General features: G+C 35.9%; 1 protein-coding gene across 1 annotated transcript; it reads right to left on the bottom strand.

The window, feature by feature from the left end:
* Positions 1-1,946: 1,946 nt before the first annotated feature.
* LOC144435250 (forkhead box protein J1-A-like) lies at positions 1,947-13,830 on the bottom strand. Its single transcript, XM_078123838.1, has 3 exons — positions 13,532-13,830; positions 12,458-13,006; positions 1,947-5,491 (listed from the first exon to the last, which is right to left on the bottom strand). The coding sequence occupies exons 2-3, from the start codon at positions 12,971-12,973 to the stop codon at positions 4,670-4,672; spliced, it is 1,338 nt and encodes a 445-aa protein (XP_077979964.1). The 5' UTR covers positions 12,974-13,006; positions 13,532-13,830; the 3' UTR covers positions 1,947-4,669.
* Positions 13,831-25,510: the final 11,680 nt, after the last annotated feature.

Raw genomic sequence — 25,510 nt, 5'->3', positions numbered from 1 at the left:
TCGGACAGCCATATTAGACTAGAATATCACCATCCTGGAAATGGTGGAATGGAATATTAGCTCACATGTGACTGTGAATCTGACACTTATGGAAGCGTATTAGTGCCAAGTTGTAAGGAAAAAAATAAAATTTAAAATCTCGTAATTACGAGATTTCAATTCTCGTAATTACGACTTTTTTCTCGTAATTACGACTTTTTGATTGTCGTAATTATGAAATTATGATTTTTTTATTGTTTGTTATTTTTGAATTTTTGAATTGTTCAGACACGAATCTTATGATTTTGATGTACTAAGCAGATGCACTATAGAGTGTTTGACACGGTAACCGGTTTGTATGATTTGATTGCGTTTTTCGTTTCTTTAAAAAAAAATCGAGTGCATTAAAACAGCGAAGAATATTCTTTCATTATATGTCATTCCTTACTGTAGCTATGCGTCTAATCTTCAGATAAGCTAGGGGGTCTTTTTTACGTAGGCGTAGTTCGAGCAGCCAATCGGCAACGAGCGGGTTATTCAAAATAGCTAGACGTACAGAGGAGTTCATACAGGGTCGACAATCGTGTCTTCCCTTCTCTCTTTCCCTATACAGGTAGGAATATATATTCAAAAGGTTGTTATATTTAGTCTGTAGACCTGGAAAACAACAATCTATGCAATATTACACGCCCCTGTGATCTAGAGGTGGTCCTTGGCTTCTAATTTCAAAATCTCTGTTGAGAAGAGATTTGAGACCACAGATAGACTACCCGGTAGGGGCACGTAGCATATGTCTTAGATTGTTGTTGTTTTCCTTGCCTACAGTCTAAATATAACAACGTTTTGACTTGATGATATTTCCCCTACCTTTTGGAAAGAACACTTTTAGTAGAGAGTATATAGTACACATAGTATATTAGTATATTGATACATTAAAATTTGTAGTAGCAGGGTTCGTGTCACAAAACAAAAAACCAACAATCTAAGCAATAATATGTATATTTGTGCCAAGGAGGGGTTATATTCAGGTGGTATATATTGCATAATGGATATACTTAAAATGTGAAATGTACCAGCTATTTGTCAGTCTACATATTTGACATGTTTTGGTAATACAGGAGGGGTGTGTCTATGTCATAGATAGTGATCAGCACTTGACAGAACATTGTTGTATTTTCCGTATTTACACAAGATGACTTATCTGATTGTAAATGTCAGCTATGACTCAAGCAACCATAATAAAGACTGAAACTATGAAACAACTTGTTGGTATGACGATCGACACAAACAACAATGTTGATTACATGATCACATGCACATAGGGGGGGGGGGGACCTTGAGTAACTTGATTGCAACAGATGTATGGTTTGGTTGTCTTGGCAACCTAAACAACAACTATGACATCATGAATTTTTCTTGTATAGAAATAAGGTCTTTAGCTGGGCTCCTGGGAATTGGGTTTTGCCCCCAAGGTTTTGTAATCATCTCAACTGATTTAAATCCCCCTATCTGTATACTGTATAGTCTATAAATCTTTGTACAGTAAGATTAGAGAGATTTTATAACAAAACACTTTCTGAACACATCTGACACATTTATATTGACCATGTGGTTTTAATAAAAAATTAGCATTTTTCTCATTAAGTAGACTAGTAAAGGGAGAGAGGAGTTGCATTCAAAAATAACTACATTTTTCAAAGTTTTGGAGAGGGGAGGGGAGAGGGGGAGGTAATAATATGTACCATACGTGTGTGCATGCATACGTACATACATACATACATACCGTATACATGCACACACACACACACACATACATACATACATACATACATACATACATACATACATACATACATACACACGCACACATATATACATACATATCTTACACTTGATCTATAAACACATACATGGAAACACAATAAAAGAATTTATGATAGAACACACAAAGTTTTAAGTTTTTCTCACTCTATTTCTTTATTCTTGACACTCGACACGCCAATTCCTGAACAACACAGTTGTCAGGTAAAGGAAGATACAGTTGAAACCATAAAGTTAAAGACACGTTGTTTCGAAATTCTTGAAAAATGAATATTTCCATCCACATGGCCTAGCATGTAGATCAGTTATATTTCCCTTTGCTAAATCACAGCAGCTGCCAGATCAAAGATATATTTTTGAATTTACAAAATTATGATTTTTATGTGCAAAAAAATATGCACAATATATGTTACACAGCTAAGACAAGTCATTCTATATAAATACAACATTGTTTTTCACATCTTAATATTGCAATTTTTAGATTTGTACAAGTTTTTGGTCTTTTTTAAATATACAAATTTTTAAAGTACAGCTGTCCATCCAAGGTCACTTAAAATTTTGTGGAGAGAGACCCCAGTAGTTAAAGTTTACAGTGCTGCAACTTTAGCTACACCTAACCCACTCAGGTTTAGTGTATGTTATGAACTCGACAGCATCAGTTCATGAATACTAAAAAAAAATATAATAATTAAGCTAAAATGGAAGAAGATCAAAACCAACCACGGCAGCCATGTCAGAAACTGAAAAAATGTATTTCACCAAGGATATAGACACCTCAGGTGTTCTGTTTCAGTTGTAATAATTTAGGGTGTACAGACTTTGCCAATCTGGTCCTGCTACAGGGTCTATTGCATTCCATTGCAACACTGACATTGATTTGGTACATTGATTTGAATATCAAAGAACTCGCTTCTTGGCCAACTGAGCATACTGATGAATACATTCATCAAGATAATAGAGTCTCTCATTTGGTTAACAATACAAGCGGTGTGAACAATACATGTGTTTATACAGGCTTTTTAAAATGCAAGCTCTTTAAAGTTTGCTATTATGGAGCGAGTACCGACTCAGCATTTCTATTCAGGTGGTGTAAATAAATTACATTGACATTTCTTTTCCTTAACAAATATTGACTAATTTGCTCCAGGTTACAACACGAAATGCCGTTTCTTAGTATTTCTTTGCCTACAGTTTGCTCTGGAGAGGTCAAAAAGAAAGAGGACATCTTTAAAGGGGTCGAAAGAAAGGGGTTGTTTTCTTTTCTTTCCCAAACAACCAAGTTATTGTCAAATCACCTTTTTCAAGTTTACTCGTCACATGCATCAATGTCACAGGACAATGTACATTGTCAGTTTTTAAGAAATGCAGTATTAATTTCTTTTCCTTCAGAAAATGGATGGCTGAATCTCATGAAGCCTTGTTATGAGAACTGTCCATCAAAAATCTGACCTTTTAACAAATGAATAGTTTTTAGTTTCAACAAACCCTTCTTTATAATTCTCTCATGACACCTGTGATATTGACTTTCTCATAGCTACACTATCCAGTATCTTAATAATGAAATTGAATGCAGTCTAAATTAAATATTTAAACAAATTTCGCATTTTGTTTCTAATGAATTTTGAATCTATAATTAATAGGGATGTGCTCTGGCAGGGCTATGAAACTAAACCACAATGTAATCAAATTTGCAGTACTTAAAAATGTTGTTTACCACACACTTACAACTGTAAGGTACATTAAACTGTTTTCTGAAATGGCTGCAAATTACAATTAAAATGTCTGAGGAAGGACAAACCACACCAGAAAATGTCAAAAATTCAACAGCTGTAACTTACAAGACATGATAGGTAGAAAAATATATCATCACCTTAGGATATTGAATCAGTCATAAAACTGACATCACAAGAAAACTTAGTATAGTATTCTCTAACAGTTTTTTTCGCTATTTAGAATGGACGGAAGTCTATGATATTTACACATCATTAATTTTGCTTCATTCAGTCATTACCTCCTGCTGTAGTAATGCGAAATGTACGCTAAGTAATTAACATTTAATGAAACTGACATTTTTTTTGCAAATTTACATTAAAGTGTTAATATTGCTTGCATTAGTAAAATGACCAAAAAGTCTAATTACTGCACAAAATGAGCAAACTTCAATAGTTGCAAGACGTGTCAGCAGGTCTTATAAAACTTACATTTCTGAAGCTGACACCAGGATACATTATCTAAGTTTTAAATAGAGTGCCCTTAGAGGCTTTGCTTCTATTTTTTTCTTTTTAATTAAAAGATACTAGGAATGTGAAATGTACAATTTCAGACTAATGAAGCTTGCTTTTCTTTTATAATTTGTAAATTTTAGAAATTTTTAACTTACTTTTTCTCATGATAGATCTTATACAGAAAACTGCACACTATGAAGTATTGTATCACCAAGTAGTGTCAAACACCCACTCATATTATTCTGTGCCGAGTACAGAAAATTGCAGATCCAAAATGACCAGCTGAGTTTGACATTTTGGTAATGAACACGCTTAGCGGCCTTGTAGGATATCTGGTTGCTGTGTCTCGAGTTTCTTGGGGATTGAGCTACTTTTCATCAACTTTCAGATGTGTGTATTTGTATTTGCTGTTGTACAATACAGGTATGTGCACATAACAATGGTATTGTATTCATTATATGAATATTCTTAAAGGCATCAATAAACATTTATACTGACGCCTTGTTGGCCCAACCCACGCCAAGATTGCACACAGAAAAAACTGAATGCCCAAACACTGCAAACCAATTGAATACCAGTTTTGGAGTAATATACCTGTTCTGCTGAACAGTAGGACGGGTCATGTGAATTTTGTTAGGGAATCATTACAACCCCAATGGTGTATCTGGGATGCTGTCAAAATCTATCAAATTGTCAAGGTCAAAACAACCAGAGTCCTTTTCAGCCCAAGGATGAGCTTGCTCAAGGGAATTGGCAGGAGAAGGGGGCAGCTCATCCAAGAGGTCTTCCTCAAAATAGTCAAGAGTGGCAGATGTTGTTGGGTGATCTGAAAACCAGTCTGGGGCATTGATGTGAAATCCCCTGACAGTTAAGTCAAGTGGGTCATCTGGCAAGTATACATCGTCTGTGTTTCCGTCATTTGATGGCGGTGGACTAAGATCTAAAATTGGAGATTCCACTCTAAGAGTTTCATGTTCATCTAAAATATCTTCAGTTTTAATTTTAATACCATCTACATCAATCTCGTTATCTAACACAGAGTTCCAACTGAATTCTCCTTTTAGACTTCCCCCAGAAATAACATCATCGTTATCGGGAATACTCAGGCTTGTTCTTAAGGGTGCCAGTTTATGTTTAGATTTATGCAGTTCTGGTTCACTGTTCAACCTTCGTTTGGGTGTTGTCTGTTTGCGGCTTCTATGTTTTTGGCTAAGACTGTCATGTTTTGTTCTATCAAACTGCTCGTAGCTTTCACTCTCTTCTTCTGAAGTATCGTCCTTTTTGAACTTTTTCAACATGGGTCCATTGTTTTCACGCCCTCCTCTGCGCTTTTTGAACACTCCATTTTCAAGCATGTCTGCGTGTGCTGGATCAATTTTCCAGAATCCCCCTTTGCCAGGTTCGTCTTTCCTGCGAGGCACTTTAGCAAAGCACTTGTTGAGTGAAAGATTGTGACGAATTGAATTCTGGAAAAGCAAAAAAAAAAAAGAGAAAATTAATAGAGAGTTAATGAAATAATGATTGTTTCCATTGAAATTTGTTTTTAATTTCAAGACAAAGACACAGCAGCATTTGAGTACGTGGAACATATACATGAAAAGTAGCACCTAATGTTTGTTTTCTTTTTAAATCCAATCCCTTTTATTGTAGTAAATTAATACGCGCACACCGAAAACATAACCTATTGAACTACTGGAATATTCTCAAAGTCTATACCTCATGCACAGACTGTATAATGGGACTGTATATACCACTCCCCACATTTCAATTCCTAGGCAAAGACAAATTACTAACATCAGGAGCATCATCAAAGTGATATACACTAAAAGCCTACCCTCGTTGTCATTATAACATTTGATATACTGCAGTAATGTAGGCCTTTGTGCAACATTTTAAAGACCACCCCAAGCATATCAAGTCAGTTCAGATTACATGTAACAACAGATTTGTTTACAACACATAAATAAAACATCTTACTTTCCAACCCATTATTATTTGCTAGGATTGCAGGGCTATACTGTATCTCAGCAGCACTACCTTTTAAAAGGAGGTATTCATATTCTCTAAACTCTCTTGGAAGCTACCCAACCTACGTCATAGGCCCATTGTACTCAAAGAATGACCCAATTACTAAATGCATGGTACACGCCTTCAGGGTAATTTAAACTTCTCTTTTTTTCATTTTTAAAAAAAAAATCTTTTGGTTTTATTTGTATTTGTCTATCAATACATGATAATTTGATTATTCACATTCTTATTTGATATTTTTCTACAAATTTTCATTTTTTTTTTTAAATATCATATAAATGGAATACAACATCTTGCATATTTATCATATTAGTGTGGATGCCAACGTGGTATAAAATCATCTCTAACCCAAACAACAGAGATTTTAAGATTTGATGAAGGATAGCATTAAACTAGTACATTATATCTTTTATAATAGTTTTGGCTCATGACTGACAAGCATTCACTTCCTACTATACACCCTCCAACTGCACTTTTGGGAATTAGAGTGAATTCTGTTTTCTTCTCATCCGGGGGGAGAATAAAAGACATTTTAAAAATAGCCTCTATCACTAATAAGGTTTATCTCTTATAATTGAGACTGTTGACTTCAGGCTATATAGACACCTTTCTGGAAATATGATTATTAGTGAGAGTACACTGGATCTGACAAACAGGAAATGAGACTGCAATGATAAACCTAGCACTACATACAGCTACGATATACAGTATCTAGCAAAGTACTTGATATTTCCCTTTTGTAAATGAAATAAATCAAACTAAATTTATTGATTGTCTAAAAATTAGTGAGAATAGGTTGGCAATACTTAGCTGTCATGTGATCTGCATGAATATTGATTTTGGATCATGTGGGTTCCATTTTTGCAAGTTGTCATACATAAGGTAGAGTAAATATAACAGCTTACATGTTACAGGACAAGATGTGGATTTTCGCATTTTGAACATAATTTATTTATTTTTAATTATTTGTCTCTTAATTAAATTATGGCTTTTGTCTACTGACTTGCATCACAAACATGAAGTTCATTACTAAATTTACGGTTACTAATTGGATAACCTAATTTGCACACCTGTAGAGTCTTAGTATATTTGATTGCTCAGTTTTATATCCTCCATGTCTAGGTAACCCATTTATCATAGCAGGAATTTATAGCATTCTCATCTACTAACTGTAAAACACGAACTGACCTCCGTCTCACAGTATTATACATGTACCAAGGTCATACCTGTGAAAAAATTCTCTTCAGGCTTTGAATTTTATATACAGTCACATATTAATACTTTTCTCACTTCCTTCCAAAAGCCATGTAAATAATTTTTGCATTTAAATTGGTAACACGTACTACACATACAAATTAGGGACTTTGGGTATTATAACATATATGTGTTCTATTCAATTTTGAACACACAGGTCAGCATGATAAGAACATACACACACTGTGACACACATATATATATCTTAATTTCTTATCGTCCCTGCCTAATCTGTAATATATTATTACCTCAAGTTCTTTATATTTCGTTCTCTTGAGGAACTTAATCAAATTGTAATACTGCATTCATTTTTATAACAGTAACACTTTCAATTTCATCTTTAAAAAAAAAAAAATTCTGCTTGAAGTCATCCTTATATTTTCAAAACATTCCTTGTTGAAAAATTCATATTTTGCACTCTCCAAATTCTTGAGAAATGAGAAATTACTGAAACAAGAATTTTTTTTTTATTAATTTCAGTTTACAGTAACACAGCCCAGGAGCCTAGTCAAATTAGTCCAATAGTAATCCTTAGCTCTCATAGAATTAATCAGATAAAGGGAAAAACGTGTATGAATATCATTATCACATTTAATCACTTTTAATCAGTCAGTGTGAAATGATTGATTCGTATGTGTCATTACTCGTTATCAAAATCACATTCACTTGAAATAATAGTGAATCAATTATAAAACAGGTCAAAATTTATACTGAAAAATTGGCATTTAGATATCAGCTAATGTTAAAGTACACACACAAAAGGTAACTATATAATGCATTACAGAAATGTCAAATAAAATTGGTTCATTGATTTTCAGTGCATGATACAAATTCTGCTTGTCTTTGGTGGCAAAATATCGTAACGCTAAATTTCAATTGTTGTTCATGTCTTGATTTATGTATAGATAACAATTCTAATTCATGTTTATTTTATTCAATATGTTATGATTTACTGGTTTTGTTCTGTATATGTGTGTTTCCCCATAGCTTTACATGTAGTTAATTACTAGATACTTTCACTACTAGAAAATTTTGCGATTTTACAGTCTTCATGCAGATAATCCTCAAAGACAAATTTGTACTAATTAGTGGAGTCATGATGGGTGAATGGCTAGCGTGACCGGCTTGGAATCTACAGGTTGCAGGTTCGAGTCCTGTCGCTGCCTGCTGTTTGTTTCTGAGTGGCTAAAGTCCTTGGGCAAGATTTGAACCACGACTGTGCCTCAGTCAACCCAGCTGTATAACTGGGGACCTGGTAGGATGTAGGTTGCAATGTGAAGGCTTTAATCCTATGCGCTTAAATGGCTGCAATGGATTGTATGCTCCCCAGGGAGTTGAGGAAGACTAAAGGGCCGTTGTGCCATTCTGATCCGAGCCAGGGGTAATAATTGTAAAGCGCTTTGAGCACGGAGTGGGAAAGCGCTATATAAGAAACCAACATTATTATTACGGGTGCTCATGTATAAGAAAAACCTATTAGTTGCTACCTATTTTTGCTTTTATGTTTTCCAGTAAAATAAGCAAATATAAATATAAAGTGAAAATTTCCAGTTTTTACCTCAGTATATATCTTGCATCAAAATACAGCAAATCATGTATGTGACACACAGAGGTCACACATTTTACAAATAGAATTCCATTGATTCTTTTCAACATCAGTTCTGGCATTGAACTAAGTGAATTAGTGTGAAATGTACTCCAGGGTCAACAATTTCTTTACCCCTTACATATTTTACATAGAATCGGACTAATTTGTTAATGTAATACATTTCTTTTGTGATTCCAAAAACACTTATGCTGTTAATCTGACATACAGTATCACTTCCACATGTGACGACATCATGTTTATTAGTACTTAATTCATGCATGCTTATTTTTTTGCATTCATTTTTACATGCTACTTCATGAAATACCATACTCTTGTATCTATATATATAACCACATAATTATGAACATTTTTTTTTCAGCAATATTTCATCAGAAAAACAAATGTTTGAATATGAATATCAGGTAATATAATATTTTGTTTGTAACTAATAATAAATGTATCGACATAGAGTAAACTCCTCTAATTACGTGAAATTAAAAATGTATTTAGCACACCTACATTTTTATGCTGACAGAAACTAAAAAAAAAAAATGAGCAGCGAGTGCATATCATTTTGTTTAAAAAGAGAAAAGGATTGGGGAAACGTGAAGCTGCTTTCAGGCTCATAAATGTGAAATTTGAAAAGTTTACTACCTCACATCACCTGGTGAGTTTTTTCCCATTAAACACGCCTGGATATAAATTGTGACCTTTATTTAAATGGCAAGCATTGCAATGTGACAACTGTTGAATAATTAACGTGACACCCTAGCTATTGATTTTAGGGTTCTTAACATATGAATAGCACCCCCCTTTAAGTGGAGAAGCACAAACAGAAGGGCTAAACAAGATGTGTATATCCCACATCTCAAGACAAGAAATGTATTCCCTGTGAAACACTTCAATGTCAATTTCACTTCTCAGTCATCATACCAAGTGCAAGTGTCAGCTTGTTTCCGCCATACATTTCCGAATTTTAAGCGAGTCTTGCGCTGAACAAATAATTGTTTCTGAATGCTTTCTAATTCAGCACTACATCTCATGAATTCATAATGGTTTTTTTCCTTTCTTGATCACAGAATATAGATTGGACCAAGCACAGCCAATATTTGGGGTCAATATTAGGCTTCATTATAATATATACAGTCTTGAACGAACAAATGTCAAAATTCACACTTGTAACTGGTACCAGTAGATCTCAATGCACTAAAATAGCAATAAACATGTCATTAAGCTCTGACTTTTTTCTCAATCAATTTAGCACCTGAACTGGTCTTTTCATTTGACGAGGTAACACAAACTTGAAACTAGTTCAAATTTTCCTAATCTACACATAACTGTACTCACTATAGCTAGATGATTATTGACACAATTACCTAACTTGTTGATTGTATTACTCAATCATTACAACATTACTGTTGAAGTTTCCATAATACCAATTACAAACAGTTTCCAGGCAGAATTATTTTAAATCCCGGATTTAGTCTAGGTTTTAAGAAATGAACACCACAATCATTGTATACCAGACTATAGCCCTATGTTCCTGGTAAACCTGTTAAATCTCAGATTAAACAGCTTTATTGTGGCAGAAGCTCAGACATTCTATAAAAATTATCACATCAATTGTGATCTTATTTAGTCAGAAAGACTAAACTTTCAAAAGACTTTACCCGGATTGCTATATCAATTTGACCTTCAATGTATATTACTGGCCTCCAATGTCCAGCTCTCTGATACCTAGAGAAAATAGGCTGCTATGTAAAAAAGGAAAATCGTTCAAGTGAAAAAAATACAGCATCTGTACAACCCTAGGGCATTTTAAAGCCACATGTAGTGTTCTCAAACAAGGGTCCATATGCCACCTTTGTCAACGAGATTACATAAACCTCGCCAGCAGCCTTCTGAGTAACCAACCTGATATTAATTAACAGAAGCAATCTGTTTTACTATACCAGTAACTAAAACTGCATAAATCAGGCAAGGAACTGATTGTAATCGTTCCTTTTCTGTAATATTTGATTTTCCATTTTATGAATGACTGTGCCCAGATTTTTGTTTGAACAATTAAACTGTATATATACATAGGTAACTGAATTAATATGTGACTGACTTTAATGTTGACTCAATATGGCATTTTTTTCCTGTCCATTAACTGACTACAACCTGTTCTAACATGCATCACTTAATAGCTCTATCAAAATTGATAGCATCTACGGAAATTAAAGCAAACAGTTAGTCTCTCTGGATGCTGTGTAATCAAGAACAGGATACTATTGTTATCCATTGTTTATTTAAATATCCTAATTTTATAACAAACTCTTTAAATATCTGTAATTTAATGTTGTCTTGGGTTTCTTTTTATGATAAAAGACCATCTGGAAGATCTGATTGATCCAACAAGAATGCTGAAGTCTAACTCCACTGTGAGAAAACCACAGACACTCATGTCCCGAGATATGTTTCAGAATATACTAAACTATCGATAATATCGACATATTTGGCCGATAATATGTGAAGGGGGTAAAACAACATGGGTTTTTAGGATTGTGTAAGTCCCCACACCACATATACCTCATAAGCAGAGTGTGGACTTACGCGATCCTAGGAACCTGTGTAATATTTTATCCCCTTCACATGTTATTGCCCAAATATGTCAATATTATCGATATTTTATCATTCTGAGATTCATCATATCTTGAGACTGACAGACAGGACACACGTGTCTGTGGAGAAGACACACAATTTGACTACAATAATTGTCAAATTAAATCATACTACTGTTTATGCCTGACAATGATGTAATTCAAATGTAGTTGTATAATTTCTGTTTTTTCCTGTTTGTTAGCTGTCATCAATTTAAAATGAAATGACATTAATTTTTCAGCAGGTTTACACGACTTTTGCACAGGGGTCCATTGTTTTACAACAAAGATCTATCTTGAAAGTTTGCACAGAAAAAAAAATGTCAGTGTCTAAAACAAAAACACTATATACACAGGCTAGAATCACTTCTGGCAATTATTAACCAAGCTTCTTTTTTTTTTCAATTAATATCTTGAATTACTAACACTTCCTGGTAAAGTGTGAAAATTATACTCTGGATCAACTAACTATTAAATTATTATTTATCTGACCTTCAACCCAAACACATATAATGTTCCCCATTTGTTTGACCAGTATTGAATTTTTGGGGGCGCAGACACCCCCAGCATAGTATTCAACCCTTGAGAAATGTCACCCATGACCCAAACTGCTCGTAAAACTATTTTGTTGGTATTTGGAGGGACCCCCAGTGATCTCTGAGAACCTACTAGTTGCTGATTTATTTTCTAACTTTCAAAATTGAAATAGTGTATTTGCATAATTTGACAATTTAATGTAAATGAAATGTCTCAATTCATGTTATGAGAGAGAGAGAGAGAGAGAGAGAGAGAGAGAGAGAGAGAGAGAGAGAGAGAGAGAGAGAGAGAGAGAGAGAGAGAGAGAGAGAGAGAGAGAGAGAGAGAGAGAGAGAGAGAGAGAGAGAGAGAGAGAGAGTTTAAAAAAATGAAATTGTACATACCTGCCAACTTGGGTCAGCCACTTTGTAATACATAAAATTGTCTTGAATCCATTTATAAATTGCAGAAAGTGTGATTTTGTTTTTCTTAGTTTCTTTCATAGCCATACATATCAAAGTTGCGTAGCTGTAGGGCGGTTTCACGTACGGATTTGTCTTGTAATCTATTTTTTCTGCCTCTGTTGGTATCTGATGTATTCTTTCGATTAGTTTCGTGTCTTCTATCAGGCAGGCAGGTTTGATTTCGATTTTACTGTGTGCTAGAATGTTCGGCATAATTGTCACCGTCTTCGTGTTGCTTATTGTTGCCATTGGTGCAGGACTGCTTGGTGGCGATGGATGCAGTTTGACGATACTCAAATTCTGGAGCCAATTTAGACTCGTCAGACTGTCGTCCAGTGGCGTGCCCCCGTTTATCATCTCGGACGGATCTGGGTTTTTGGCGAGCCAGTTTTGCTTGAACTTGGCAGCCATCTCTTTTGTATTTAAGATTGGCATTGCGAGTGTCGTCACAGCCATAGAATGGTCAAACTTTTTTCAAATGACTTTCGTCTGCAATGAAACAAGACAAGATGTGAGGTGAGAAAAGCACGCAATAATAGTGTACACAATATCTCTCCTGTGAGAAAAGATGCTAGATGCGTGAAGCGAACCCGATCAATATGCTAATTAGGATCGACCTCAATGAAAATAGGCGGAACCAAGATACGCGAGTCGCATGGGTGTGAATATTTAATCATTGCTTTTTTGATGCTAAGAAATGAAGAAAACATTTCAAAATTTGGCTAAAATTTGATACATCTATAGTATATAGTATGTTGCTTACTTATTTACAACAATACTTGCATTTATTTTTTTAAAGCATGGAGGCAAAAAGGTTTGTGCTCACGGTGTCTGACGCCTCTGTGCTAGCCTTGATGATTGTAAATACGTACGTGCACTCCCCCGATGACATCGACGGACATGACAGGGCTTCCTTGTCGGCAAAGTTGGCCGCCCGACTCGCCCGAGCACGTAAGCATAAACGAAGTGAAGAAAAATACAGCTATATAGGTACTAAAAATGTGTTTTCCTTACCTTTTTGACGTTTTTTCCGGCGGTGTTTGTGGTAATATAATGTATATAAGTACGGGCAAAATGTCTAAATCCTGGCAGTGGTTAACAGCTGACGGAAGATGACCTCAAAAATTTCAATACCCAATAATTCCGAAATCGCACAGTTCTCGTAAAATTTACGAAATAACAGAAGCAGTGCAATAATGTCTCTTATGAGCTAAATTTGATGTCCTTTGGTCCTTTTTCCAGCAATGACGTCGCTGTTTTTAGTGATTTTGTACGTAAAAAGAGCTGTACGATGCAGCAATGTGAAGGCAGTAAATGCTGTCAACGTGTGGAACACGCCAAATATACACAAATAGCATTTGTTGATAGACGTAGCAACAACCAAACTCGCATAAATAGAGACCGCCTTTCTGATTGGTCCAAGTTGTCATGTCGTTGTTAGGTACAAGGTTCGAATGTAGACCTCTTATTACGAGTTCACTCATTGGACAATACGTGGAAGGGTCCATTAAATGGAACAGCGTCCCAAGCATCAAGCGTCTGAGGTGAAATACTGTGTACATATTAATGACATTTAAATCGAGGAAGCTAGCGAACGATCTAAATTTTACCTTGCCTGAGCAATACAAATAATCATGTTTACTTATGACTGCTGTAAAATTGAGTGTACAGTTGATATTTCAAATAATTTATACTTTGTGTTTATTCCTTCCTTTACAAGAGTAGGGTGAATGAAAATGTAAGTGAAACTCCCCTGCGGTTTCACAGGGTCTACGTCTCTCCTTGTTCAGTTCACCACAGTTCAGCTTCTCATAACGATAACACGTAGTCGTGTGCACTTTCTCGCCACTCATAATTATGGCGGGGGAATCAGTGGCAACATGTCTTTAGATTAACGATAATTGGTGGCTAATGACCTCGGCATATAGTGCTAATTACTACTAGTAAACAATAATAAACAACACTGTTGTCGAGTTACGTAAATAAGATGTCGAATTTCTTCCTATTGATATGTAAATTACACCTTGTTGTGTCACGACTTCGACCAGCATCACGTTTACTTTCACGCTGGGATCGTCATGGGAAATAGTACCGTTCAAGATAGAGACTCAGACTCGGAGAAGGCAACCAACGTCCAAGTTTTAATAACGCCTATATCCCACTGACCCCCTGTATTATAGTGTATACCTAAACGTACACTAATGGTACCAGAGCTAGCTAGGTCCCAGGCCAAGTAAATGGGGTTTTTAAGAGCGTGGTATTTTTTGTATGACCACATTCTGAATCTGAACATGAGCAATAGAATATGGCGAGGTCGTTCCAAACACACCTGTATATCTTGCTGTTCATTCACAGCAGAAACAAATCATTTATAAACTTGATATCAAACGTAGGCCTCTCCTTGCATTATTATATGAAATCTAGAAAATCTCCAATAGTATTTAATGTAGACCGAGTGAAAAAAATGCATGTCTATTATAACAAGAGTAGGTAAAATCATAGCCTGGGCAGTGGAGGGGACCCGGCACTAGGAGGGGGTCCACTGTCTATGGTCAAATGGAGTACACTTAATAGAAGGCTTCGAAAGGAAGCTGTGGAGTTAGAATACAGTGTTGGCTATATTACTTAAAGGGGTGAACAAATTTGAAATTCAACTATCCATTACGTATAGACCAAGCATAAAATAATTTTCTCTCCCAAATATGCCTCACCAACATTGCCATCACTGCCCCTGCTACATGTACTGCAAGCGGAGGTGTTTGAGTTTTCAAACCCCTCGGTTCAAACCATCCACATTCCATAATCATCTGAAACATTTTGAAAATTTTGACTGTATGAAAACAGTTCAAGTTCAAACCTTTACAGAGTTCGTTGTATTTTTACTTCCAAAAAGTATGAAAAGTGACCATTAAAAACAAAATTGTTGTTTTGAATTATGTTCCGCGGCTTGGTGTATTTCGTTACATTTTCAAGGCCATGGGTGCGTAATATCATCCAGAACATGACTTTGGTATAAATCGAGGTCAATTGTTAAGTTAAATTGCTCTTGAAAATTTCTCCCGCCACAAATTCAAATACCAATAACCGAAATTGGCAATCAGTAATGCCAGCTCAAGAATGAACATGCAAGAGCTAGCTACTCATATTTACACGTCGCGTCAAAACGTACATGTAAATCGTACTTTCATAAATTACCTATTCAGAATTCCAAATCTTGAACTCATTCAGTGTTGCTTCTATCAAGTTCTCAAGTATGTATTGTAAAACTGTAGAAAAATATCAAAACTCGCCTCTACAGCATATTGTTTGTATGTGCGATATATCTGAAATTTAGGCCTAACAAAAAAATTGTGTGGTTCCGATTACGCTCAATTTTAGAATAGGTGGTGTAGGTAGATTTTTTATTTCATATTTTTTTTCATATGTGAGTGTCTAGTTCAGTTAATTATGTTTCCGTTGTTAATCTCCGTGTTATTGGTTTCATCTCAGCAGATGTACATCCATTACAGATCAGATCAGATCAGACCACTAGTGGTGCACGGTGTCTGAGGTTTTATGTTGTCTTTTTAAGTTGATGTCAGTTTTCGCATTCACTATTTCTTGCGAGACTTCACAATTTTCGCGATTTAATTATTATATTTTCTCGAATAAGTGAAAAAAAAAGTTTAGGGTCGGCATTGAAAAATTAGGTGGGCTCAGGTAACCGCCCTTGATGAAGTAAAAGTACTACTTGAACAACAGGTGCTGGTGGGGGTCGAACAGCTACGTGCAGCTTTGTGGGTTTTTCGAAAGTCAGGAATAAATATAAAGGAAATAACACGAGGCGCATTACCTTTAAACCAGGAATATTGAATGGCGTGTAATGGGGCCAGTCATCACGATAGCCCGAAGGGAAAAAGAGACGCGTCAGAATTGTTGGCATCTGATAAACTTCACATGGTATTTTAACTTGTCGAAGCATGACCAGAGATAAACACCTATCATTGTTTTACAAGTGATTCAAAGAAGCCACAGGTGTCAAATTTCGTCACATTTTTTTTTGCATTTGCGTCATCCTTCGCTCTACCTATTGTTTCAGTTGAATTGACCCCATCTCTGGTTCCATTAAAAGTTTTAATCGCATGCTGCGACAGATATTAATTAACGACTGGAACTAATCGAATTAAGTAGCGAACAAAAGAGAGCTTTAGGTGGTCGAGTCTGTGGGATAATATATACCAAGATTCATTTGGCAGGATGACAAGGATGGCTGTGAAGGTATTAGAGGCAATTTTTGGTGTCAAAATGGAATCCCGCATAGAGTACAACTGATAATGGATCACATGATAAATCAAATCACTGCGATCGTCTGGCTGCCGAAAATATCAAATCGATAATGTCATACCACCGTGCACAACATAACAACTCTCCGAAAATATTTAGGACATTACTATAAGTGCGGGCGTGCAACTTTAGATTGACCTGGTGTAATATATCAGGGCAAAATGTTGACTTTTTCCTGTATGATATCAGGATTACTGAAGATGTACAAGCAGCATAGCTCGGGAGACACAAGTCTTCTAATTGAAACGTGGACAATAGTCACTAGGCCTCGGTGATCCTCTGTGATGTGAATAGAGCGTTCTTGACCCCATAAGTTGGAGGCCCGCGTCCCCTTTTTTACGACAACAAAGTAAAATACAAAAGACAACAATAGGTCATAAAACTGACCCTGGTGATACATTTTGACGACTGAAGAATGTCACCATAGCTCTCAGGGTCTATAGCATAGCTAGGCTATGTCAATAACATGTATACGTGACGTCAGAAGCACGGTTGTGGTTTTGCGGGCGTGGTGTTGTACACCTATCATGCCCATCCATCCTGTTTACAGGCTAGTATTATATAGGTCGTCTGTACGCCCAGGTACATAGACCCTTTATTGCCTTTATTCTCTACCATGCAATCCCTGATCGTGTATATACAAGAACGCGCAAATTCCTCTGCGCATCTTTCGGTCGTATATATGTTTTTTTTCAGCTACTTCATCAGTCGATAGTCTAGACGAGTCCCTATTATAAATATACGGAATCGTTACGATTTACACACATTCAACTTGGTGGTATATATAGAGACCACGTTGGCATCCAGACTGCCAGTCGAGGACCATCCTGAGAGATCATCACGTACACAGTTGTCGACAAAATAATGATAACTAACTTGACTGTTTCTATATATAGAATATAATAGAATAGAAACTTTATTGCACCCGTCAAGAAAACTACATTTCTTCATTGAATTTTCTACAATAAGTATTTGGTACTAAAACAAACTAGTAAATATATAAACTATAGTAATAATAGTTAACAAAAAAAAACTACAAAATAAGGTGTATTCGAAAGTGTAAACTTTTGGTTAGAAAAATATAGTGTATAATATATATATATATATATATATATATATATATATATATATATATATATATATATATATATATATATATATGTATAAACTCTGTATAATGTCTTTCCTTTTGTCTTTTCTTTACTATAATAAAGTTCTATTGTATATACTGTTGGTGGGGAACTCCCCCTCTCACATCCTACACTTGATATCATGGGATGCTGTTTGTGCCCAGAATCAAGATTGAAAGAGAAAATCCTGCTAGCTAAGTATCTCCAAGTATAGGTTACAGCCCAATGTGAGACCTTTTTCACAAAGCCCACATATAGTTTTAAAGAAATCTGTCATTGTTGAGTATGGACGCTGAAGTTGATTTCTATCTCTGAAGTGAAGTGAAGTGAAGTGGACTGGAGTGTGTGTGTGTGTGTGTGTGGGGGGGGGGGGTACTGTATAATTACACATTAAAATATGTCTGGCCGGGAGGGGATGGGCTACAGAAAATTCTTGGGTTCATTTCGGGGGGGGGGGGGTGCATGGCATTTTATGTTTTATGAGAGCGCGAAGCCGTGACTGCGAAAATTGTTTTGACCAAAATAATTTCTCCCTCGGCCCCCCCTGCCGTAAATTCTGATCGCAACCTAAAGAACATACACATTAATATCATGTAGCGACAATTATTGTGCTAAATTTCATGCAAATACTTTGAAGAACTGCCAATTTCGAACGTTGTTGTACCAAATAGCAAACTGCTGTATTTACAATATGCATAGTTATCAAGCAAAGTAACACCCATATAATTATTCACCGGCTTTAAATATAGATCCGTATATGCTTATCTTTGACATGGATGTTTGATACGAAGAAATTGTATACCAATATGTAAACACACATGGGTGTCATCGTGATTCAGCGAAATTTCGTCATATAGGACAGAACTTGAATAAAGCTTACACAGTACAGACTCGCTGTCCTTAATATACATTAATCAGGTCGATAAAACCATGGAAGTATAACCCACATACAAATGATATAGTTCTTGTAACATGATTGAGAGTTCTAATTCAGTTTCTTACGAGTATTAATTGTTTCGCCTGTTCAGTTCGACTAGTCTATTTCCTATACGTTACGATTTACACCTCCATTTTGGCATCCAGACTAAGTTCCACGGGCTCGTTAAATGGTACTGACAGGTAGTGTCGAGAACGTCACAAAATTAAACGCCACAAAAATGTAACTACAACTTTTTTCAAGTTTCAATTTGTCCACAGCAACGTTCCACGTGTCATGAAGATGTCATTTTACACGTAACATCTTGCTTCGGGCGGTCCCGGTCCAATACCTTAAGCAGGACGGGTTTCCGTTGCCTATAGGTATCTGTTGAGGTGGATAACCTACACATTCTTGAACCCGTGAACTTACCGACTCTACCCGAGGTAGTATAGTTTGAAGTCTTTCTCCGGAGTCTTTTTTTATACCCGTACCCCATATAATAAACGAGGCTGTTAACGATTTGACTTCGATATTGTAATTTTCATGATGTTTAGTTGTAGGTTCATTTTTTCTTATTTAGGATCAGTGCATGATTCAAAGTGTGTAAGTGTACACACTTTGATTCAGGGTGTAAAGATACTGGTGTAATACTTTAGTATAACTTAACTTACTTCTATGAATGTGTATATTGGATTGGATTGTTGCTTGTTTTAGGGACTACTTGTATGTAACAGACAGACAGACAGACAGACAGACAGACACAGACAGACAGACGGACGGACGGACGGACAGACATACATACAGACAGACGGACGGACAGACAGACGGACAGACAGACAGACAAACAGACACATATACACACATCAAATGTACGACTATCGACAGCCTGTTTTGCCAATACATAAATCTGCATTATACAAAATGTTGATGGCCAATCATTGAGATTTGTCATAAGCAGAAACAAGGAGATAGATAGGATGTCTTCGATCACGTTCGTCAAAAAAGTCACATTAATGGACCCGTAAGCTTAAATGGTTTCTAAATTGAGACTAATATATTTTTATGATCTTGAAACAGCAACATATTACTGAAAGAATATTTCTTCAAGAACAGTCTCAACTTCAAAGCGTGTTCTCATTTACTAATTCATATTCACTAATTGTCAGTATATATGTACTTGACATATACTTTATTATAAACTGAAGCAGTATATGTATAGTCAATGGCGGTATCGCGTCAACACCCACTTTTACCCCAAACCCCCCACTTCACATTGGAATACAAACTGATCGTTTGATGTATAACTACAAACGTCAATAATGTATTCTAGAAATTAATAACATAGATATAAGGCCAACAACAGAAAAGAATTGTTTCTGGTCAGCGCGCATCACTTAAGTCTGCAGATCCGGGGAAAAACACAAAAATACCCCCCCCCCCCTCCTACTCAGTGAAGGTAACTGCAGAGCCAATCATGAACAAACAAATGACATCTGTCCCACATACACACTTGCTCTAAAGTGCTATGTAAAAAAGAAAAGTAACAGTCATCAGTAGTAGACTGAGGGACAGGTTTAATTTGTTGACAATAAAAAAAAATAAAAAAAATAAAATAAAAAATAAAAAAATCGCATCGTCGCTCCTCTTTCGACAAAATGTCCTGACCAGAAACAATTCTTTTTTTTGGCCTAAGACATTTAGCCATTCTCGGAAAACAAAATAGAGTATTAACGTTCTGCTGGTTGGGGCAATGACAAATCAAGGCTCGTGTTGTAACCGGCGCTGCCGCAAACGGCCCCCTTGGTTCATTGCCCCCTGGTTTTATGCTGATTCCGCTTGCATAGAAAGACGCCCTCAATCAAGCTATTGAGAAAGTGTGATGTTTTTGATTACAAGTTACAGAAGTCTAGTCGCATACGCGTTACTATCATCTCCACCGTATAGTCAAATGGAGTTCTCTAGCACATAATTCCAGATCCGATTTTACCACCAACACCACCACCATCATCACCACCACCACCAACAGCGATAATTTATGCTATTGGACCGTTGATATAAACGTGATGACGTTATCGTGTCTCTTTTCATGCCCGACAGCATTTTTATTGAATTTATTGGAACGAGGGAGGAGGGAAAAGAAATTGAGGAAAGGTCACATATGACACAAAACACGTACCGATCTCTATTCCAATTCTCCCACTCCCTTACAATTACTGATAACTAATAGTTAACTGAAAACTGTAAAGACTACTGGTTTTATCATTACTAGTATTTGCATATATACATGTGCAAGAAGGAGAAATCCACTGGCGTAAACATAACTGAAAATACATTCTATACTTGTAAAATAATTGTAATAAGTGTAACATGCTTCTATTTTTCACAAATGCGCTATTTAAAGAAAGGGGTTCAAATACATCCAAATATATCCATCAGTCACGACTTTTTTTAACATAAACATGATCACTGACTTCCTAAAGAAGACCAAAGTGTTGGAGACGCTCAGACTTGGGACTTTGAGTGTATAGTTAACCTTTATCAAAGCTGATTTTTCTTCTAGTGAGAGAGACAAAACAGTGCTTATATATTCGAGAATCCGAGTAATCTCAATCATAGACCCTAAACGATCGACAACAGAAGTGCGTGTAGGGTCTTTGTCTCAATCAACGAACCTCTGTTGCCGTACGCGTACGCGTACGCGTACGCGTAATTGTGGCAAATTATTTCTCTATTTACTATATGTCTCTCCATTATGAAATAAACGGTAATTTTATTTCCGTGAATATTTCATGACACAGTAACAGATTTATGATTGGTTGAGAATTGCCAAATGATAGACGTTAATGAGAGACGCCTATGGCCAAATCAAACAATTTTCCACAAAATGTATCAAACGCAAAGCAAAACTCGGCCGATGAGGGCGGACTTGTCGCTGTATTACACATCACGTATTTCGCTGTCACCCGGGATGCGTCGGCCCTCCACCCCAATCCCGGGATACTGGCGCGCGCACACACACACACACACACACACACACACACACACACATACCCCCCCCCACCACACACACACACACACACACACATACACACACACACACACACACACACACACACACACAAATATCACAATATTGCATGCACTAAACCTGTACATGCGTTATAAATGACTTGATCAGCTATATAAGTAAAGTTGTTGTTAACAGTATTGCATCTTAAATTAATTATCCTCGAAAATTGACAGTAACACCAATAAGTACACATACACTTACATTTTTAAAACTTTAAAACGAATTTTAATCGATCAATCAATCCCTAGTTTTCAATGCAAATGTCATCCGCAGTAATCGTCAAATTGTTCTTAACGTTTTAACAAATGTAAGTGTATGTGTACATTATTGTATGTGTACATTATTGTATGTGTACATATTTGTATGTGTACATATTTGTATTTGTACATTATTGTATGTGTACATTATTGTATGTGTACATTATTGTATGTGTACATTATTGTATGTGTGTACATAATTGTATGTGTATATTATTGTATGTGTACATTATTGTATGTGTACATATTTGCATTTGTACATTATTGTATGTGTACATTATTGTATGTGTACATATTTGTATGTGTACATTATTGTATGTATATATTATTGTATGTGTACATTATTGTATGTGTACATTATTGTATGTGTACATATTTGTATTTGTACATCATTGTATGTGTACATTATTGTATGTGTACATTATTGTATGTGTACATTATTGTATGTGTACATATTTGTATTTGTACATCATTGTATGTGTACATTATTGTATGTGTACATTATTGTATGTCTACATTATTGTATGTCTACATTATTGTATGTCTACATTATTGTATGTCTACATTATTGTATGTCTACATTATTGTATGTCTACATTATTGTATGTCTACATTATTGTATGTCTACATTATTGTATGTGTATATATTTGTATTTGTACATTATTGTAATGTGTACATTACTGTATGTGTACATTATTGTAATGTAGTTTAAACTACCACCACAGAATTGGAAATATTTATATCGGTGCAAATGAAAGAGTCACTCTGTTGCATAAGTTCACGATCGGGTACTGTATATTATACCGTGCAATTTCCAAAAGCGAGTCGAAGATATTAAATGAACTGTCAAGATCAGTGAGCCTGATCACAAGGTTTCATATTGAGATAAACACCATAAATATAGCACGCCAACATAACTTATTACACCAACACGATGTGTGGGCTCTGTATTTAGTTAATGGTATAAACTTACATAAAATAATAAAAAATATACAGGATAACTGTTTGAACAGTATATTGACTGCATTTTTAGGTACACACTAGACTGTCGACAGTCGCTCGCGCCTTTTTTGCCCAAAGTTTTATCTAAACTCCGATCCCGCGCAACACTAGTCTAATCGCAAATTGAGGGCCGAAGGCCCGAGGTCGAGGGCCGAAGGACCGAGCCTTCGCAATACGGCCCTCGAAATCAGTTTGCGATTATACTATTACTAGTGTTGCGCCGGACCGGAGTTTAGATAAAACGTATGGAAAAAAGGCGCGAGCGACTGTCGACAGTCTAGGTACACACGTAATATGGGAATAGAGTATTTGTTTAAACAGGTTGAGATCAAGTTAGTATATACTATTGAAAAAGTTATTTTTTAAAAGTGTCCATTCCACTGTACATATATTGTACTTGTACTTCAGCAATACAGTAACTTCTAGTTATATCAGCTATAACTTAGAAATCAAAATGATCTCATTTTGTTGTTCTTTGATATGCTCATGATTTTGTTTACATTCAAAACAATATTCATATTGTAAGATGATAATCCATAAAATGCGGTAGGTAAACTTGATACGACTTTTATGTAGTTTTATTGGCCTTCGAGCCTACCAAAAATAGTAATTGCTCTCATTTCGTTTTTGTTGCGATATACAGATATAGCAAAATGCTCCAGGGTGCATGAATGGCACAAGTCAGATATGTTATCAGGACACCTTTCTGAGGTGGAATCTGCAAAAAAAAACTTCACGTAATAACTCGCATTGCAGGGTTCACACTCAATAAGCCTCTCTGTTAACTAGTGAGCACCAACGGCAAAACATTTCGAAATAACACTATTCGACGTTGGTGGCGCTCCTACGCATGATGTACAACGAGTGTTCAAGGCTTGATCTGACCATGATCTGACAGAGTGTGCACGATGAGAAATCTCTACCGTGACAATCGATTGACTAAGCTAGCAGAAGAGCTTGCCTCACTCAAATCCAGACACGTTTCATTCCTACTTTAAGTCACTCATCAGCCGCATGGGATAGTAACGGTAATCAAATTAATGAAATGTGATAAATTAACAGAATGATCGAGATCACCAGATCTAAATTCTGACTTGATTTTGTCATTTAACTTAGAAATCCATTGGATTGGATAGGATACGGTTCTTTCAGAAAGCTGCAAAGCCACACTCACACATAAACTACTGAATAAAATACAACACATTCTAACAACTTCAATTGATTGAATTTTATTTTGTAGAAGTGCAATTAATATAACAGAAACCGTACAGCAAGTTTAACAGTCTTCTGATATTGTATACGTACTTGTTCTGGAAAATACACACTCCATTTTTTTTTAATCAAGTACCTTTAAAACGTGAGAACAGCCATTCTGAGTTGAATAATGCAATATGTAAATATTTTTTCGGACATTTGATATTGCTTCCATACTTTAATACTTTAAAGACGAGGAAAAGGCGAACACACTCAAAATAAATTCAACAATTATTCAACTTGCTTCAACTTGATCACTGCAAAACACAATTATTCAAACAGTAAATAAAATCGCATATCCAAGTTTGGGAAAAACTTCGCCATCGGCAACGGGAACTACACTGGGACACTTGGCCCGATTTCTTTTTACATGTAGCTCTAACGTTTACTGTAGCATGTTCTTCTGTAAGGGCCCGTTACCTATATCTGTGTAGGTAACGGGTGTTTACAAAACAAATAAACGACATTAAACGTTAAAGAGTTAAGGGACAACCCCCCCCCCCCCCCGGAACGTTCACAAGTGCAACATCAAACGTTCATATATGTAAACTATGGTGAAAACTATAGCAGTCATACCACTACGATTGATGTAATGTGAAAACATGATTGTAAACACATTACCAGAACCCAAGCACAATATCTCACATTAGAAGTAGAAATTTGATCAAACACCTTGGTAGTCTGTAAGGTACGCCGTGACGGGGCGCCCTCACACATCGGCAAACCCCTCCCACCCGGTGAGGGTGGAACGTCACGACGTATCTTACAGTCTAAGACCTTGGTTAAAACAATATATTGAATTTAATTAAGAAAAAAAAAGAAAGCAAGCTAAATATAGTTTTGAAAAAGACTTCTTCAAACTAATGAATAATTCTGTATTTGGAAAGACGATGGAAAATCTAAGAAAGAGAGTTGATATCAAACTAGTCACTAATGAAAAACAATTATTGAAATATAGTAGTAACCCTACTTTTGTAAGTAGTAAAATATTTCAGAAGCATCTAGTGGCCATAAGATAAAAAAAATGTTTAGCTCTT

Source organism: Glandiceps talaboti, chromosome 5 (genome assembly GCF_964340395.1).
Source record: "Glandiceps talaboti chromosome 5, keGlaTala1.1, whole genome shotgun sequence".
Lineage (NCBI taxonomy): Eukaryota > Metazoa > Hemichordata > Enteropneusta > Spengelidae > Glandiceps > Glandiceps talaboti.
This window is presented reverse-complemented; position numbering and strand designations above follow the sequence as displayed.

What these genes read in the sequence shown, in the direction of transcription:
- LOC144435250 (XM_078123838.1), bottom strand. Translation starts at nt 12,973, where the DNA reads ATGGCTGTGACGACACTCGCAATGCCAATCTTAAATACAAAAGAGATG. An exon ending in TGGCTGACCCAAGTTGGCAG is followed by an intron (nt 5,492 to 12,457) that starts GTATGTACAATT and finishes TTGCTTTTCCAG; the next exon opens with AATTCAATTCGTCACAATCT.